Source organism: Monodon monoceros, unplaced genomic scaffold (assembly GCF_005190385.1).
Source record: "Monodon monoceros isolate NGI ecotype Baffin Bay Population unplaced genomic scaffold, NGI_Narwhal_1 Super_Scaffold_15, whole genome shotgun sequence".
NCBI lineage: Eukaryota > Metazoa > Chordata > Mammalia > Artiodactyla > Monodontidae > Monodon > Monodon monoceros.
Genome location: NW_021703771.1, coordinates 38,500,510 through 38,516,241, shown reverse-complemented (window position 1 = coordinate 38,516,241; position 15,732 = coordinate 38,500,510). Strand labels below are relative to the sequence as shown.

At 39.6% G+C, this 15,732-nt stretch overlaps 1 protein-coding gene across 4 annotated transcripts in view; it reads right to left on the bottom strand.

Annotated features, from left to right (window-relative positions):
* Positions 1-13,210: 13,210 nt before the first annotated feature.
* AFG1L (AFG1 like ATPase) overlaps positions 13,211-15,732 on the bottom strand; it is a 190,787-nt gene continuing 188,265 nt past the window's right edge. For 3 of the 4 annotated variants that reach the window (XM_029223730.1, XM_029223734.1, XM_029223737.1), the window contains one exon: positions 13,211-13,851. In XM_029223730.1, coding sequence (XP_029079563.1) covers positions 13,723-13,851 — 129 coding nt within the window. In that variant the 3' untranslated portion in view covers positions 13,211-13,722. The remainder of the gene's footprint in view (positions 13,852-15,732) is intronic. The other variant, XM_029223731.1, reaches the window with a different exon arrangement.

Genomic DNA, 15,732 nt, shown 5'->3' with positions numbered 1-15,732 from the left:
AAGAGATTATAGTTGAAAACTTCCCTAATATGGGAAAGGAAATAGTCAGTCAAGTTCAGGAAGCACAGAGAGTCCCATACAGGATAAATCCAAGGAGAAATATGCCAAGACACATATTAATCAAACTGTCAAAAATTAAATACAAAGAAAACATATTAAAAGCAGCAAGGGAAAAACAACAAATAACACACAAGGGAATCCCCATAAGGTTAACAGCTGATCTTTCAGCAGAAACTCTGCAAGCCAGACGGGACTGGCAGGACATATTTAAAGTGATGAAGGAGAAAAATCTGCAACCAAGATTACTCTACCCAGCAAGGATCTCATTCAGATTTGATGGAGAAATTAAAACCTTTACAGACAAGCAAAAGCTGAGAGAGTTCAGCACCACCAAACCAGCTTTACAACAAATGCTAAAGGAATTTCTCTAGTCAAGAAACACAAGAGAAGGAAAAGACCTATAATAACAAACCCAAAACAATTAAGAAAATGGGAATAGGAACATACATATCGATAATTACCTTAAATGTAAATGGATTAAATGCTCCCACCAAAAGACACAGATTGGCTGAATGGATACAAAAACAAGACCCATATATTTGCTGTCTACAAGAGACCCACTTCAGACCTAGAGACACATACAGACTGAAAGTAAGGGGTTGGAAAAAGATATTCCATGCAAATGGAAACCAAAAGAAAGCTGGAGTAGTAATTCTCATATCAGACAAAATAGACTTTAAAATAAAGACTGTTAGAAGAGACAAAGAAGGACACTACATAATGATCAAGGGATCGATCCAAGAAGAAGATATAACAATTGTAAATATTTATGCATCCAACATAGGAGCACCTCAATACATAAGGCAAATACTAACAGCCATAAAAGGGGAAATTGACAGTAACACATTGACAGTAGGGGACTTTAACACTCCACTTTCACCAATGGACAGATCATCCGAAATGAAAATAAATAAGGAAACACAAGCTTTAAATGATACATTAAACAAGATGGACTTAATTGATATTTACGGGACATTCCATCCAAAAACAACAGAATACACATTTTTCTCAAGTGCTCATGGAACATTCTCCAGGATAGATCATATCTTGGGTCACAAATCAAGCCTTGGTAAATTTAAGAAAATTGAACTTGTATCAAGTATCTTTTCCGACCACAACGCTATGAGACTAGATATCAATTACAGGAAAAGATCCGTAAAAAATACAAACACATGGAGGCTAAACAATACACTACTTAATAACGAAGTGATCCCTGAGGAAATCAAAGAGGAAATAAAAAAATACCTAGAAACAAATGACAATGGAGACAAGACACGACGACCCAAAACCTATGGGATGCAGCAAAAGCAGTTCTAAGAGGAAAGTTTACAGCAATACAATCCTACCTTAAGAAACAGGAAACATCTCGAATAAACAACCTATCCTTGCACCTAAAGCAATTAGAGAAAGAAGAACAAAAAAAACCCAAAGTTAGCAGAAGGAAAGAAATAATAAAAATCAGATCAGAAATAAATGAAAAAGAAACGAAGGAAACGATAGCAAAGATCAATAAAACTAAAAGCTGGTTCTTTGAGAAGATAAAAAAAATTGATAAACCATTAGCCAGACTAATCAAGATAAAAAAGGGAAAAGACTCAAATCAATAGAATTAGAAATGAAAAAGGAGAAGTAACAAGTGGCACTGCAGAAATACAAAAGATCATGAGAGATTACTACAAGCAACTCTATGCCAATAAAATGGACAACCTGGAAGAAAGGGACAAATTCTGAGAAATGCACAACCTGCCAAGACTGAATCAGGAAGAAATAGAAAATATGAACAGACCAATCACAAGCACTGAAATTGAAACTGTGATTAAAAATCTTCCAACATGGGTTTCCCTGGTGGCACAGTGGTTGAGAGTCCGCCTGCCGATGCAGGGGACACGGGTTTGTGCCCCGGTCTGGGAAGATCCCACATGCCGCAGAGCGGCTGCACCCGTGAGCCATGGCTGCTGAGCCTGTGCGTCCGGAGCCTGTGCTCCGCAACAGGAGAGGTCACAACAGTGAGAGGCCGCTTACCGCAAAAAAAAAAAAAAAAAAAAAATCTTCCAACCAACAAAAGCCCAGGACCAGATGGCTTCACAGGCGAATTCTATCAAACATTTAGAGAAGAGCTAATACCTATCCTTCTCAAACTCTTCCAAAATATAGCAGAGGGAGGAACACTCCCAAACTCATTCTACGAGGCCACCATCACCTTGATACCAAAACCAGACAAGGATGTCACAAAGAAAGAAAACTACAGGCCAATATGACTGATGAACATAGATGCAAAAATCCTCAACAAAATACTAGCAAACAGAATCCAACAGCACATTAAAAGGATCATACACCATGATCAAGTGGGGTTTATTCCAGGAATGCAAGGATTCTTCAATATACATAAATCAATCAATGTGATACACAATATTAAAAAATTGAAGGAGAAAAACCATATTATCATCTCAATAGATTCAGAGAAAGCTTTCGACAAAATTCAACACCCATTTATGATAAAAACCCTGCAGAAAGTAGGCATAGAGGGAACTTTCCTCAACATAATAAAGGCCATATATGACAAACCCACAGCCAACATCGTCCTCAGTGGTGAAAAACTGAAAGCATTTCCACTAAGATCAGGAACAAGACAAGGTTGCCCACTCTCACTACTCTTATTCAACATAGTTTTGGAAGTTTTAGCCACAGCAATCAGAGAAGAAAAGGAAATAAAAGGAATCCAATTCGGAAAAGAAGAAGTAAAACTGTCACTGTTTGCAGATGACATGATACTATACATAGAGAATCCTAAAGATGCTACCAGAAAACTACTAGAGCTAATCAATGAATTTGGTAAAGTAGCAGGGTACAAAATTAATGCACAGAAATCTCTGGCATTCCTATACACTAATGATGAAAAATCTGAAAGTGAAATCAAGAAAACACTCCCATTTACCATTGCAACAAAAAGAATAAAATACCTAGGAATAAACATACCTAAGGAGACAAAAAACCTGTATGCAGAAAATTATAAGACACTGATTAAAGAAATTAAAAATGATACAAATAGATGGAGAGATATACCATGTTCTTGGATTGGAAGAATCAACATTGTGAAAATGACTCTACTACCCAAAGCAATCTACAGATTCAATGCAATCCCTATCAAACTACCACTGGCATTTTTCACAGAACTAGAACAAAAAATTTCACAATTTGTATGGAAACATAAAAGACCCCGAATAGCCAAAGCAATCTTGAGAACGAAAAACGGAGCTGAAGGATCAGGCTCCCTGACTTTGGACTATACTACAAAGCTACAGTAATCAAGACAGTATGGTACTGGCACAAAAACAGAAAGATAGATCAACGGAACAGGATAGAAAGCCCAGAGATAAACGCACGCACATATGGTCACCTTATCTTTGATAAAGGAGGCAGGAATGTACAGTGGAGAAAGGACAGCCTCTTCAATAAGTGGTGCTGGGAAAACTGGACAGGTACATGTAAAAGTATGAGATTAGATGACTCCCTAACACCATACACAAAAAAAGCTCAAAATGGATTAAAGACCTAAATGTAAGGCCAGAAACTATCAAACTCTTAGAGGAAAACATAGGCAGAAAACTCTATGACATAAATCACAGCAAGATCCTTTTTGACCCACCTCCTAGAGAAATGGAAATAAAAACAAAAATAAACAAATGAGACCTAATGAAACTTCAAAGCTTTTGCACAGCAAAGGAAACCATAAACAAGACGAAAAGACAACCCTCAGAATGGGAGAAAATATTTGCAAATGAAGCAGCTGACAAAGGATTAATCTCCAAAATTTATAAGCAGCTCATGCAGCTCAATAACAAAAAAAAAACAATCCAATCCAAAAATGGGCAGAAGACCTAAATAGACATTTCTCCAAAGAAGATATACAGACTGCCAACAAACACATGAAAGAATGCTCAACATCATTAATCATTAGAGAAATGCAAATCAAAACTACAATGAGATATCATCTCACACCAATCAGAATGGCCATCATCAAAAAATCTAGAAACAATAAATGCTGGAGAGGGTGTGGAGAAAAGGGAACACTCTTGCACTGCTGGTGGGAATGTGAATTGGTACAGCCACTATGGAGAACAGTATGGAGGTTCCTCAAAAAACTAAAAATAGAACTACCATATGACCCAGCAATCCCACTACTGGGCATATACCCTGAGAAAACCATAACTCAAAAAGAGTCATGTACCAAAATGTTCATTGCAGCTCTATTTACAATAGCCTGGAGATGGAAACAACCTAAGTTTCCATCATCGGATGAATGGATAAAGAAGATATGGCACATATATACAATGGAATCTTACTCAGCCATAAAATGAAACGAAATTGAGCTATTTGTAATGAGGTGGATGGACCTAGAGTCTGTCATACAGAGTGAAGTAAGTCAGAAAGAGAAAGACAAATACCGTACGCTAACACATATATATGGAATTTAAGAGAAAAAAAATGTCATGAAGAACCTAGGGGTAAGACGGGAATAAAGACACAGACCTACTAGAGAATGGACTTAAGGATATGGGGAGGGGGAAGGGTAAGCTGTGACAAAGCGAGACAGTGGCATGGACATATATACACTACCAAAAGTAAAATAGCTAGCTAGTGGGAAGCAGTTGCATAGCACAGGGAGATCAGCTCGGTGCTTTGTGACCACCTAGAGGGGTGGGATAGGGAGGGTGGGAGGGAGGGAGACACAAGAGGGAAGAGATATGGGGACATATGTATATGTATAACTGATTCAGTTTGTTATAAAGCAGAAACTAACACACCATTGTAAAGCAATTATACTCCAAGAAAGTTGTAAAAAAAAAAAAGATCTCATTTTTATAGAGGTGGTGTGGTATAAAACATAGTACATGAGCTTTGTAGCTGTAAACTATGAATCTTCAGGTCAAGCTACTTTTCTAACCCTCAGTTTTCTTGTCTATAAACAGGGATGATTATATTGTCTCTCCTGGATTATTTTTTATGTGAGATTTAGAAATGTCTAGCAATAAATCTGGCACACAGTGGTTATTTCCTGTCCTTTCTCCCTTATTTCCTGTTTAACCTCTTTTTGAACTCAGTGTTTCACTTCCATAAAAATATTTTCAAATCACATTTAATTTTCAGAAGACTTAATTTAAATGTTTCTCTATTCTTGGGTACCTTATCTATCCCTCTGATTGACTTAGGTTAATGTCCAAAATAGACTAATATGGATAGATTATTAACTTGTTAATACATAGGTTCAAAGAGCTTACTTATGTTAATTATAATCATTTATTTAAACTGACTCACCTGTGCCTACTCCCCCAAAATATTTGATTCTCACAAGACTTTGTGGATTTCACATTTTTTTCTTTTCTCTTGGATAGGGATTTAGACTCTTGTAACAGCCTCAACCAAGTCCTTCTGTGACAACAGTTAGCAAAGTCAGGTTGTACTTGAATGAGTCAAGGAATAACCTCAATGGAGGACAAATCGGATTTTATTTAAGTAGGTTCGTCAAGCGTTCTTTCCCATTTACTGTGAGCCCGTTTTATAGCAGCAGCAGAGGCAAGGGTGGCAGTGACATCCTGTGACCAGAGCAAATGCATGTGAGCAGTGGGAAGGAGCCGCAGTCCACAGGGTTCTACGGCCTCAGTTGAGCAGAGCCCATTCTTCTGCTTAGCGTGCCCAGGACTCTGCCCCTCCCAACACTCTCTCACTGGTCCCCATTCCTGGTGTCTGTCCTCCTCCTGGCTGTCAGAGTTGGGGGATCTACCTGTCGGTTGGAATTTGACACCCTTGCTCCTTTTTCTATGGTATCATAATCCTCGATTTTTTTCAGGCAACTCTGTGTCCACTGGAGATCAGGTCCTGCCTGCCAAGCTTGAACTCAGGGTAGAAAACATACCCTCTGTTGTAAGGAAGTCTGGAGGCCTGGGAAATTTAGAGTAATTTATAGCCCCCAACAATCACATGGATAAGTCCATATTCTAAAATGTTATTGACTTCAGTTTAAAATAAGATCAGAGAAGGGGAACCTTCAAGATGGCAGAGGAGTAAGACATGGAGATCACCTTGCTCCCCACAAACACATCAAAAATACATCTACATGTGGAACAACTCCTACAGAACACTACTGAATGCTGGACGAAGACCTCAGACTTCCCAAAAGGCAAGGAAATCCCCATGTACTTGGGTAGGGCAAAAGAAAAAAGAGACAAAAGAACAGGGACGGACCTTCCCCTCTGGGAGGGAGCTGTGAAGGAGGAAAAGTTTCCACACACTAGAAAGCCCCTCCGTGGGTGGAGACGGGGGGTGGGCGGGGGGAAAGCTTCAGAGCCACTAAGGAGAGCACAGCAACAGGGGTGCAGAGGGCAAAGTGGAGAGATCCCCACATAGAGGATTGCTGCCGACCAGCACTCACCAGCCCAAGAGCCTTGTCTGCTCACCCACCAGGGCGGGCGGGGGCTGGGAGCTGAGGCTCGGGCTTCAGAGGTCAGATCCCAGGGAGAGGACTGGGGCTGGCTGCGTGAACACAGCCTGAAGGGGGCTAGTGCGCCACAGCTAGCCAGAGGGAGCCCTGAAAAAGGCTGGACATGCCTAAGAGTCAAGAGACCATTGTTTTGGGGTGCGTGAGGAGAGGGGATTCCTTCCCTGTCTGCCTACAGAAGGCAGAGCACCATCTAAGTGAGCTCCAGAGACGGGCGCGAGTCACAGCTATCAGCTCAGACATGAGAGACGGGCATGAAACGCCAATGCTCCTGCTGCAGGCACCAAAAATCCTGTGTGCAAGCACAGGTCACTATCCAAACCCCCCATCCCCCCAGAGCCTGTGCAGCCCATCACTGCCAGGGTCCCATGATCCAGGGGCAACCTCCCCAGGAGAACACACAGCATGCCTCAGGCTGTTGCAACATCATGCTGGCCTCTGCCACTGCAGGCTCGCCCCGCATTCCAATTATACCCCACCCTCCCCTGGCCTGAGTGAGCCAGAGACCCTTAATCAGCCGCTGCTTTAACTCCTTCCTGTCTGGATGGGAACAGATGCCTGAGGGCGACCTACACGCAGAGGCGGGGCCAAATCCAAAGCTGAACCCCAAGAGCTTTGCGAACAAAGAAGAGAAAGGGAAGTCTCTCCCAGCAGTCTCAGGAGCAGTGGATTAAATGTCCACAATCAACTTGATGTGCCCTGCATCTGTGGAAAACCTGAATAGACAACAAATCATCCCAAATTAAGGAGGTGGACTTTGGGAGAAACTGTAGACTTTGGGATTGCTGTCTGTGACTGACTTGTTTCTGACTTTTATGTTTATCTTAGTATAGTTTTTAGTGCTTGTTAACATTGGTAGATTTGTTTATAGGTTTGGTTGTGCTCTTCTTTTTTAAATTATTATTACTATTTTATTTTTCTTTAATAATTTATTTTATAACGTCTTAAATTTATTACCATTTTTTTCTTTCTTTTCTTCTCCCTTTTCTTCTGCGCTGTGTGGCTGACAGGGTCTTGGTGCTCCGGCCTGGTGTCAGGCCTGAGCATCTGAGGTGGGAGAGCTGAGCTCAGGACATTGGACCATCAGAGACCTCCCAGCCCCACATGATATCAATTGGCGAGAGCTCTCGCAAGGATCTCTGTCTCAACGCTAAGACCCAGCTCCACCCAACGACCAGCAAGCTCCAGTGCTGAACATCCCGTACCAAACAACTAGCAAGACAGGAACACAACCCCACCCATTAGCAGAGAGGCTGCCTAAAATCATACTAAGTTCACAGATACTCCAAAACACGCCACTGGACATGGCCCTGCCCACCAGAAAGACAAGACCAGCCTCTTCCACCAGAACACAGGCACCAGTCCCCTTCACCAGGAAGCCTACACAACCCACTGAACCAACCTTACCCACTGGGGGCAGACACCAAAAACAACAGGAACCACAAACCTGCAGCCTGCAAACAGAAGACCCCAAATGCAGTAAGTTAAGCAAGATGAGAAGACAGAGAAATACACAGCAGATGAAGGAGCAAGGTGAAAACCCACCAGACCAAACAAATGAAGAGGAAATGGGCAGTCTACCTGAAAAAGAATTCAGAGTAATGATAGTAAAGATGATCCAAGATCCTGGAAATAGAATGGAGAAAATACAAGAAACAATTAACAAGGATGTAGAAGAACTAAAGAGCAAACAAACAATAATGAATAACACAATAAATGAAATTTAAAATTCTCTAGAAGGAATCAATAGAAGAATAACTGAGGCAGAAGAATGGATAAGTGACCTGGAAGATAAAATAGCAGAAATAACTACCACAGAGCAGAATAAAGAAAAAAGAATGAAAAGAATTGATGACAGTCTCAGAAACCTCTGGGACAACATTAAACACACCAACATTCGAATCACAGGGGTCCGAGAAGAAGAAGAGAAAAAGAAAGGGATGGAGAAAATATTTGAAGAGATTATAGTTGAAAACTTCCCTAATATGGGAAAGGAAACAGTCAAGTCCAGGAAGTGCAGAGAGTCCCAGGCAGGATAAATCCAAGGAGAAACACGCCAAGACACAAATTAATCAAACTATCAAAAACAAAATACAAAGAAAAAATATTAAAAGCAGCAAGGGAAAAAAAAGGGAAAAAATAAATAAATAAATAAATAAAAGCAGCAAGGGAAAAACAACAAATAACAAACAAGGGAATCCCCATAAGGTTAACAGCTGATTTCTCAGCAGAAACTCTGCAAGCTAGAAAGGTGTGGCAGGACACATTTAAAGTGATGAAAGGGAAAAACCTACAACCAAGATTACTCTACCCAGCAAGGATCTCATTTAGATTTGACAGAGAAATTAAAACCTTTACAGGCAAGCAAAAGCTAAGAGAATTCAGTACCACCAAAACAGCTCTACAACAAATGCTAAAGGAACTTCTCTAGGCAGGAAACACAAGGGAAGAAAAGGACCTACAAAAACAACCCCAAAACAATTAAGAAAATGGTAATAGGAACATACGTATCAATAATTACCTTAAATGTAAATGGATTACATGCTCCAACCAAAAGACACAGACTTGCTGAATGGATACAGAAACAAGATCCGTGTATATGCTGTCTACAAGAGACCCATTTCAGACCTAGGGACACATACAGACTGAAAGTGAGGGGATAGAAAAAGATATTCCATGCAAATGGAAATCAAAAGAAAGCTGGAGTAGCAATTCTCATATCAGACAAAATAGGCTTCAAAATAAAGAATGTTACAAGAGACAAAGAAGCACACTACATAATGATCAAGGGATCAATCTAAAAAGAAGATATAACAATTGTAAATATTTATGCATGCAACATAGGAGCACCTCAATACATAAGGCAAAGGCTAACAGCCATAAAAGGGGAAATCGACAGTAACACAATCATAGTAGGGGACTTTAACATCCCACTTTGACCATAGGACAGATCAACCAAAATGAAAATAAAACAGGAAACACAAGCTTTAAATGACACATTAAACAAGATGGACTTAATTGATATTTACAGGACATTCCATCCAAAAACAACAGAATACACTTTCTTCTCAATTGTTCATGGAACATTCTCCAGGACAGATCATATCTTGGGTCACAAATGAAGCCTCAGTAAATTTAAGAAAATTGAAATCATATCAAGTCTCTTTTCTGAGCACAATGTTATAAGATTAGATACCAATTATATGAAAAAAAGTGTAAAAAATACAAACACATGGAGGCTAACCAATATGCTACTAAATAACCAAGAGATCACGGAAGAAATCAAAGAGGAAATCAAAAACAACCTAGAAACAAATGACAATGAAAACACGATGACCCAAAACCTATGGGATGCAGCCAAACAGTTCTAAGCGGGAAGTTTATAGCAATACAATCCTACCTCAAGAAACAAGAAACATCTCAAATAAACAACCTAAACTTACACCAAAGCAATTAGAGAAAGAACAAAAAAACCCCAAAGTTAGCAGATGGAAAGAAACCATAAAGATCAGATCAGAAATAAATGAAAAAGAAACGATGGAAACGATAGCAAAGATCAATAAAACTAAAAGCTGGTTATTTGAGAAGATAAACAAAAGTGATAAACCATTAGCCAGACTCAACAAGAAAAAAAGGGAAAAGACTCAAATCAACAGAATTAGAAATGAAAAAGGAGAAATAACAACTGACACGGCAGAAATGCAAAGGATCATGAGAGATTACTACAAGCAAGTATATGCCAATAAAATGGACAACCTGGAAGAAATGGACAAATTCTTAGAAAAGCACAACCTTCTGAGAGTGAACCAGGAAGAAATAGAACATATAAGCAGACCAATCAAAAGCACTGAAATTGAAACTGTGATTAAAAATCTTCCAACAAACGAAAGCTCAGGACCAGATGGCTTCACAGGCGAATTCTATCAAACATTTAGAGAAGAGCTAACACCTATCCTTCTCAAACTCTTCCAAAATATAGCAGAGGGAGGAACACTCTCAAACTCATTCTATGAGGCCACCATCACCCTGATACCAAAAACAGACAAAGATGTCACAAAAAAGGAAAACTACAGGCCAATATCACTGATGAACATAGATGCAAAAATCCTCAACAAAATACTAGCAAACAGAATCCAACAGCACATTAAAAGGATCATACACCATGATCAAGTGGGGTTTATCCCAGGAATGCAAGGATTCTTCAATATACATAAATCAATCAATGTGATACACAATATTAAAAAATTGAAGGAGAAAAACCATATGATCATCTCAATAGATGCAGAAAAAGCTTTCAACAAAATTCAACACCCATTTATGATAAAAACCCTGCAGAAAGTAGGCATAGAGGGAACTTACCTCAACATAATAAAGGCCATATATGACAGACCCACAGCCAACATCGTTCTCAATAGTGAAAAACTGAAACCATTTCCTCTAAAATCAGGAACAAGACAAGGTTGCCCACTCTCACCACTATTATTAAACACAGTTTCAGAAATTTTAGCCACAGCAATCAGAGAAGAAAAAGAAATAAAAGGAATCCAAATCAGAAAATAAGAAGTAAAGCTGTCACTGTTTGCAGATGACATGATACTATACATAGAGAATCCTAAAGATGCTACCGGAAAACTACTAGAGCTTATCAGTGTATCTGGTAAAGTAGCAGGATATGAAGTTAATGCACAGAAATCTCTTGCATTCCTATACACTAATGATGAAAAATCTGAAAGAGGAATTAAGGAAACACTCCCATTTACCACTGCAACAAAAATAATAAAATACCTAGGAATAAACCTACCCCAGGAGACAAAAGACCTGTATGCAGAAAACTATAAGACAACGATGAAAGAAATTAAAGATGATACAAACAGATGGAAAGATATACCTTGTTCTTGGATTGGAAGAATCAACATTGTAAAAATGACTATGCTACCCAAAGCAATCTACAGGTTCAGTGCAATCCCTATCAAACTACCAATGGCATTTTTCATAGAACTAGAACAAAAAATTTCACAATTTGTATGGAAACACAAAAGACCCCGAATAGCCAAAGCAATCTTGAGAAAGAAAAATGGAGCTGGAGGAATCAGGCTCCCTGACTTCAGACTATACTACAAAGCTACAGTAATCAAGACAGTATGGTACTGGCACAAAAACAGAAAGATAGATCAACGGAACAGGATAGAAAGCCCAGAGATAAACCCACACACATCTTGTCACCTTATCTTTGATAAAGGAGGCAAGAATATACAATGGAGAAAAGACAGCCTCTTCAATAAGTGGTGCTGGGAATACTGGACAGCTACCTGTAAAAGAATGAAATTAGAACACTTCCTAACACCATACACAAAAATAAACTCAAAATGGTTTAAAGACCTAAATGTAAGGCCAGACACTATAAAACTCTTAGAGGAAAACATCGGAAGAACGCTCTTTGACATAAATCACAGCAAGATCCTTTTTGACCCACCTCCTAGGGAAATGGAAATAAAAAAATAAACAAATGGGACCTAATGAAACTGAAAAGCCTTTGCTCAGCAAAGGAAACCATAAACAAGACGAAAAGACAACCCTCAGAACGGGAGAAAATATTTGCAAATGAAGCAACTGACAAAGGATTAATCTCCAAAATTTATAAGCAGCTCATGCAGCTCAATATCAAAAAAAAAAACACCCATCCAAAAATGGGCAGAAGACCTAAATAGACATTTCTCCAAAGTAGATATACACATTGCCAATAAAGACATGAAAGGATGCTCAACATCAGTAATCATTAGAGAAATGCAAATCAAAACTACAATGAGGTATCACCTCACACCGGTCAGAATGGCCACCATCAAAAAATCTACAAACAATAAATGCTGGAGAAGGGGTGGAGAAAAAGGAACCCTCTTGCACTTTTGGTGGGAATGTAAATTGATACAGCCACTATGGAGAACTGTATGAAGTTTCCTTAAAAAACTAAAAATAGAACTACCCATACGACCCTGCAATCCCACTACTGGGCATATATCCTGAAAAAACCAGAATTCAAAAAGAATCATGTACCAAAATGATCATTGCAGCTCTATTTACAATAGCCAGGACATGGAAGCAACCTAAGTGTCCACAGACAGATGAATGGATAAAGAAGGTGTGCCACATATATACAATGGAATATTACTCAGCCATAAAAAGGAATGAAATAGAGTTATTTGAAGTGAGGTGGATGGACCTAGAGGCTTTCCTACAGAGTGAAGTAAGTCAGAAAGAGAAAAACAAATACCGTATGCTAACACGTAAAATATGGAATCTAGAAAACAAAAAGAAAAAAAAGGTTCTGATGAACCTAGGGGCCAGACAGGAATAAAGATGCACATGTATAGAATGGACTTGAGAACACGGGGCAGCGGAAGGGTAAGCTGGGACTAAGTGAGAGAGGGGCATGGACATATATACGCTACCCAATGTAAAATAGATAGCTAGTAGGAAGCAGCCACATAGCAAAGGGAGATCAGCTCGGTGCTTTGTTTCCACCTAGAGTGGTTGGATGCGGAGGGTGGGAAGGAGATGCAAGAGGGAGGAGATAAGGGGATATATGTATACATATAGCTGATTCACTTTGTCATACAGCAGAAACTAACACAACATTGTAAAGCAATTATACTCCAATAAAGATGTTTATTAAAAAGAAAAGCCAGGGTCATATAAAGTACCATGGGGGAAAAAGAAAAGAAATAAGATCATAAAGCTTTCCTTGTTTTTAATTGAAATGTAGAGTTTTTCTTCCCCTCTCATAAAGATGTGTTTCTATTGTGCGGCTACCATGTAGCCAAAGCTTAGAGATTTCCCGACACCCTGCATTTACCGTGTGTGTGTGTGTTCAAGGTTCATTCAGGTGGCTTAATATGAAACCAAAATGCCTAGTCCTACATTCAACTTCAGGAATGCTGATTTTAATTTTGTGGTGCAGAAATAAGGCCAAATAAATAGGCAAAAAGTAGACCTAAAAATGGCTTTAACTTACTAATCCACTACATCTTTGACAGCAATTTTAGATAAAAATGGTCCAGAGGACAAAGTGCTTAATTAATGATGAGAAAATGATTCCTTCAAGTCCCATAATAAAGAGTTCTCCCTGCGGTAATGATTTGCCCAGAGTTTTATTCATGCAAAAGTGACGGCTACTTCTTCCTTCTGTCCCCTCCATTCCAGTATTGTTCAGTCTGCATTTCCGTGAGTCGGGAAATTGTGCGCTGAAATGCAAAGATTTCCTCTTCTCCAGTAAACATGGCGAGTCCTTCTGCTGAGTCCTGGTTACCAAAAAACAAAACAAAAAAACAACCTAGCACCAATTAAAACCCCCACAACTAAAAATTTAAAGAACTAAGTACAGGCTTTAAAAAATACTTCTTGGGTTTATATTACAAAATATTCTATAAATTTTTTTCATATACAATTTCTTAAATTAGACTAGAGAATCAGCTAATTTAAACCAATAATCAATGAACAGAGCAAATTACCAGGGAGAAAACATTAGATGAATAATTAAAGCTGAAACAACACCCCAAAATCCAAATAAGAAAATTTTTGCTCAGATGAAAGTTCTCTACATAATCTAATGGAAGGACATTCCAGACAGAAAGGAATTTTTTCTCAAAAAGTGCACACCAGAAATAAGTAACAGAAAAACCAAGAAGTTCTGGTATGTCAGGACAAAGCTAAGACCCTCTCCTGAAGCTCCACAGACAGGGCCACATTCCTGACAGGAGGCCTGAACCTCTGAAGAACCTTTTCCAAACTGGGTGACTGAGAGGTCTCCTGTGGGCCTGGAGATCGTGCCTGGGAGCTTACTTCGGGAAGGCCAGAGCTGCTTTTGGTCTTGAGCTGCTGGGACACTTGATCCTCCCATGTAGCGGCTGAGTTGGGGAGCCCCTTGTGAGGCCAGTAAACATCCTGGGACTGGTGATTCTAACACCAGCCTGTGGCCAGAAGTGAACGCTGAACTTTTGTCTCTTTCCTTAGGGGTTTGCTATTAAACTCTTTCAGAGAAAAGTTCTGGACTCCTAAGTCCAAGTTACTGACCTACCGTAAAACTGCATCACCCTACGGTCACGTGCCCTGATTTCTTCATGATTATTAGCCCCAAGTGCTTAGCTTACTTTGCCCTGTATCTGAACCCTGATCAGAAGAAAAATTTTAAAGCCAGTGATTTAAAGGACTTTAGGAACTGAGATCATGTAGCCCCTTAAGTGTATTTTTCCAAATTGTTGAAGACTTTATTTGGATGTATCACTCTTAGAGAAATGGGATCATAAGCAGCCATTTATTTCTACATGTAGATTTAAATAATCATATTTTGAAAGTTTACTTTTTAAAGAATTATTGGCCTCATTTTCCCAGACTCCTGAGAATGCATAATTTCTACTCAGGTCAATAAGGAACTGTCTCCTCATTCCAAATAGCCTTTCACCACTGGGGTCGAAAGAATGGGGCTGGCCTCATTCGGGGGGTGAATGTTTATAGTTTAAAATTTTTGACTAATATTTCAATTGCCTACAGTTGAGAAATATACCCTGTAACATTCATACAGAAGAAGGAAATGCAAAGTCACTTCTGCTTGGCTTGGGGTGAAGCACCAGACTCCAAGCTCCAGGAGAACTAGGCCAGCATAGGCTGGTTCCCAACAGAGTGTCCCCAGAGCCTGGCACCCACAGGTGTTCCACAAATGCCTACAGAATGGGGGTTAGGAGATGAAGCATGGATTTCTTTTAAAGCAAGGGCCTTGCCAGGCACTTCATACTCCTGGAATAGCCAGTTCACATGGTTGGATACTGTATCATGCACTCTACAAATCCAGCAGACATGAAGAGGATATCCAGAAAAGGCAGTATGGTGTAGCAGAATGCAGAGTGAGCCCAGAGCCAAAGACGGTGCCTGGATCCAGCTCTGGCCTGCCATTAGTCAGTGGTATAACTGCAGGCCCATTAGTCCGCCTCCCTGGACTTTGTTTTTATCATATGCAAAAATGATCACGAAGATTCCTTCCACTCTAAAGCTGTAATTCTCTACATTTAGTGATGCTGAGGATACGTCTGCTATACTGGCTTTAGAAGAGAGCAGCAAATCAGTGGTTAAACACATACTGCATTCCTTCTTCAAAATGTAGCCATGCATCAAACCAAAAACAATTA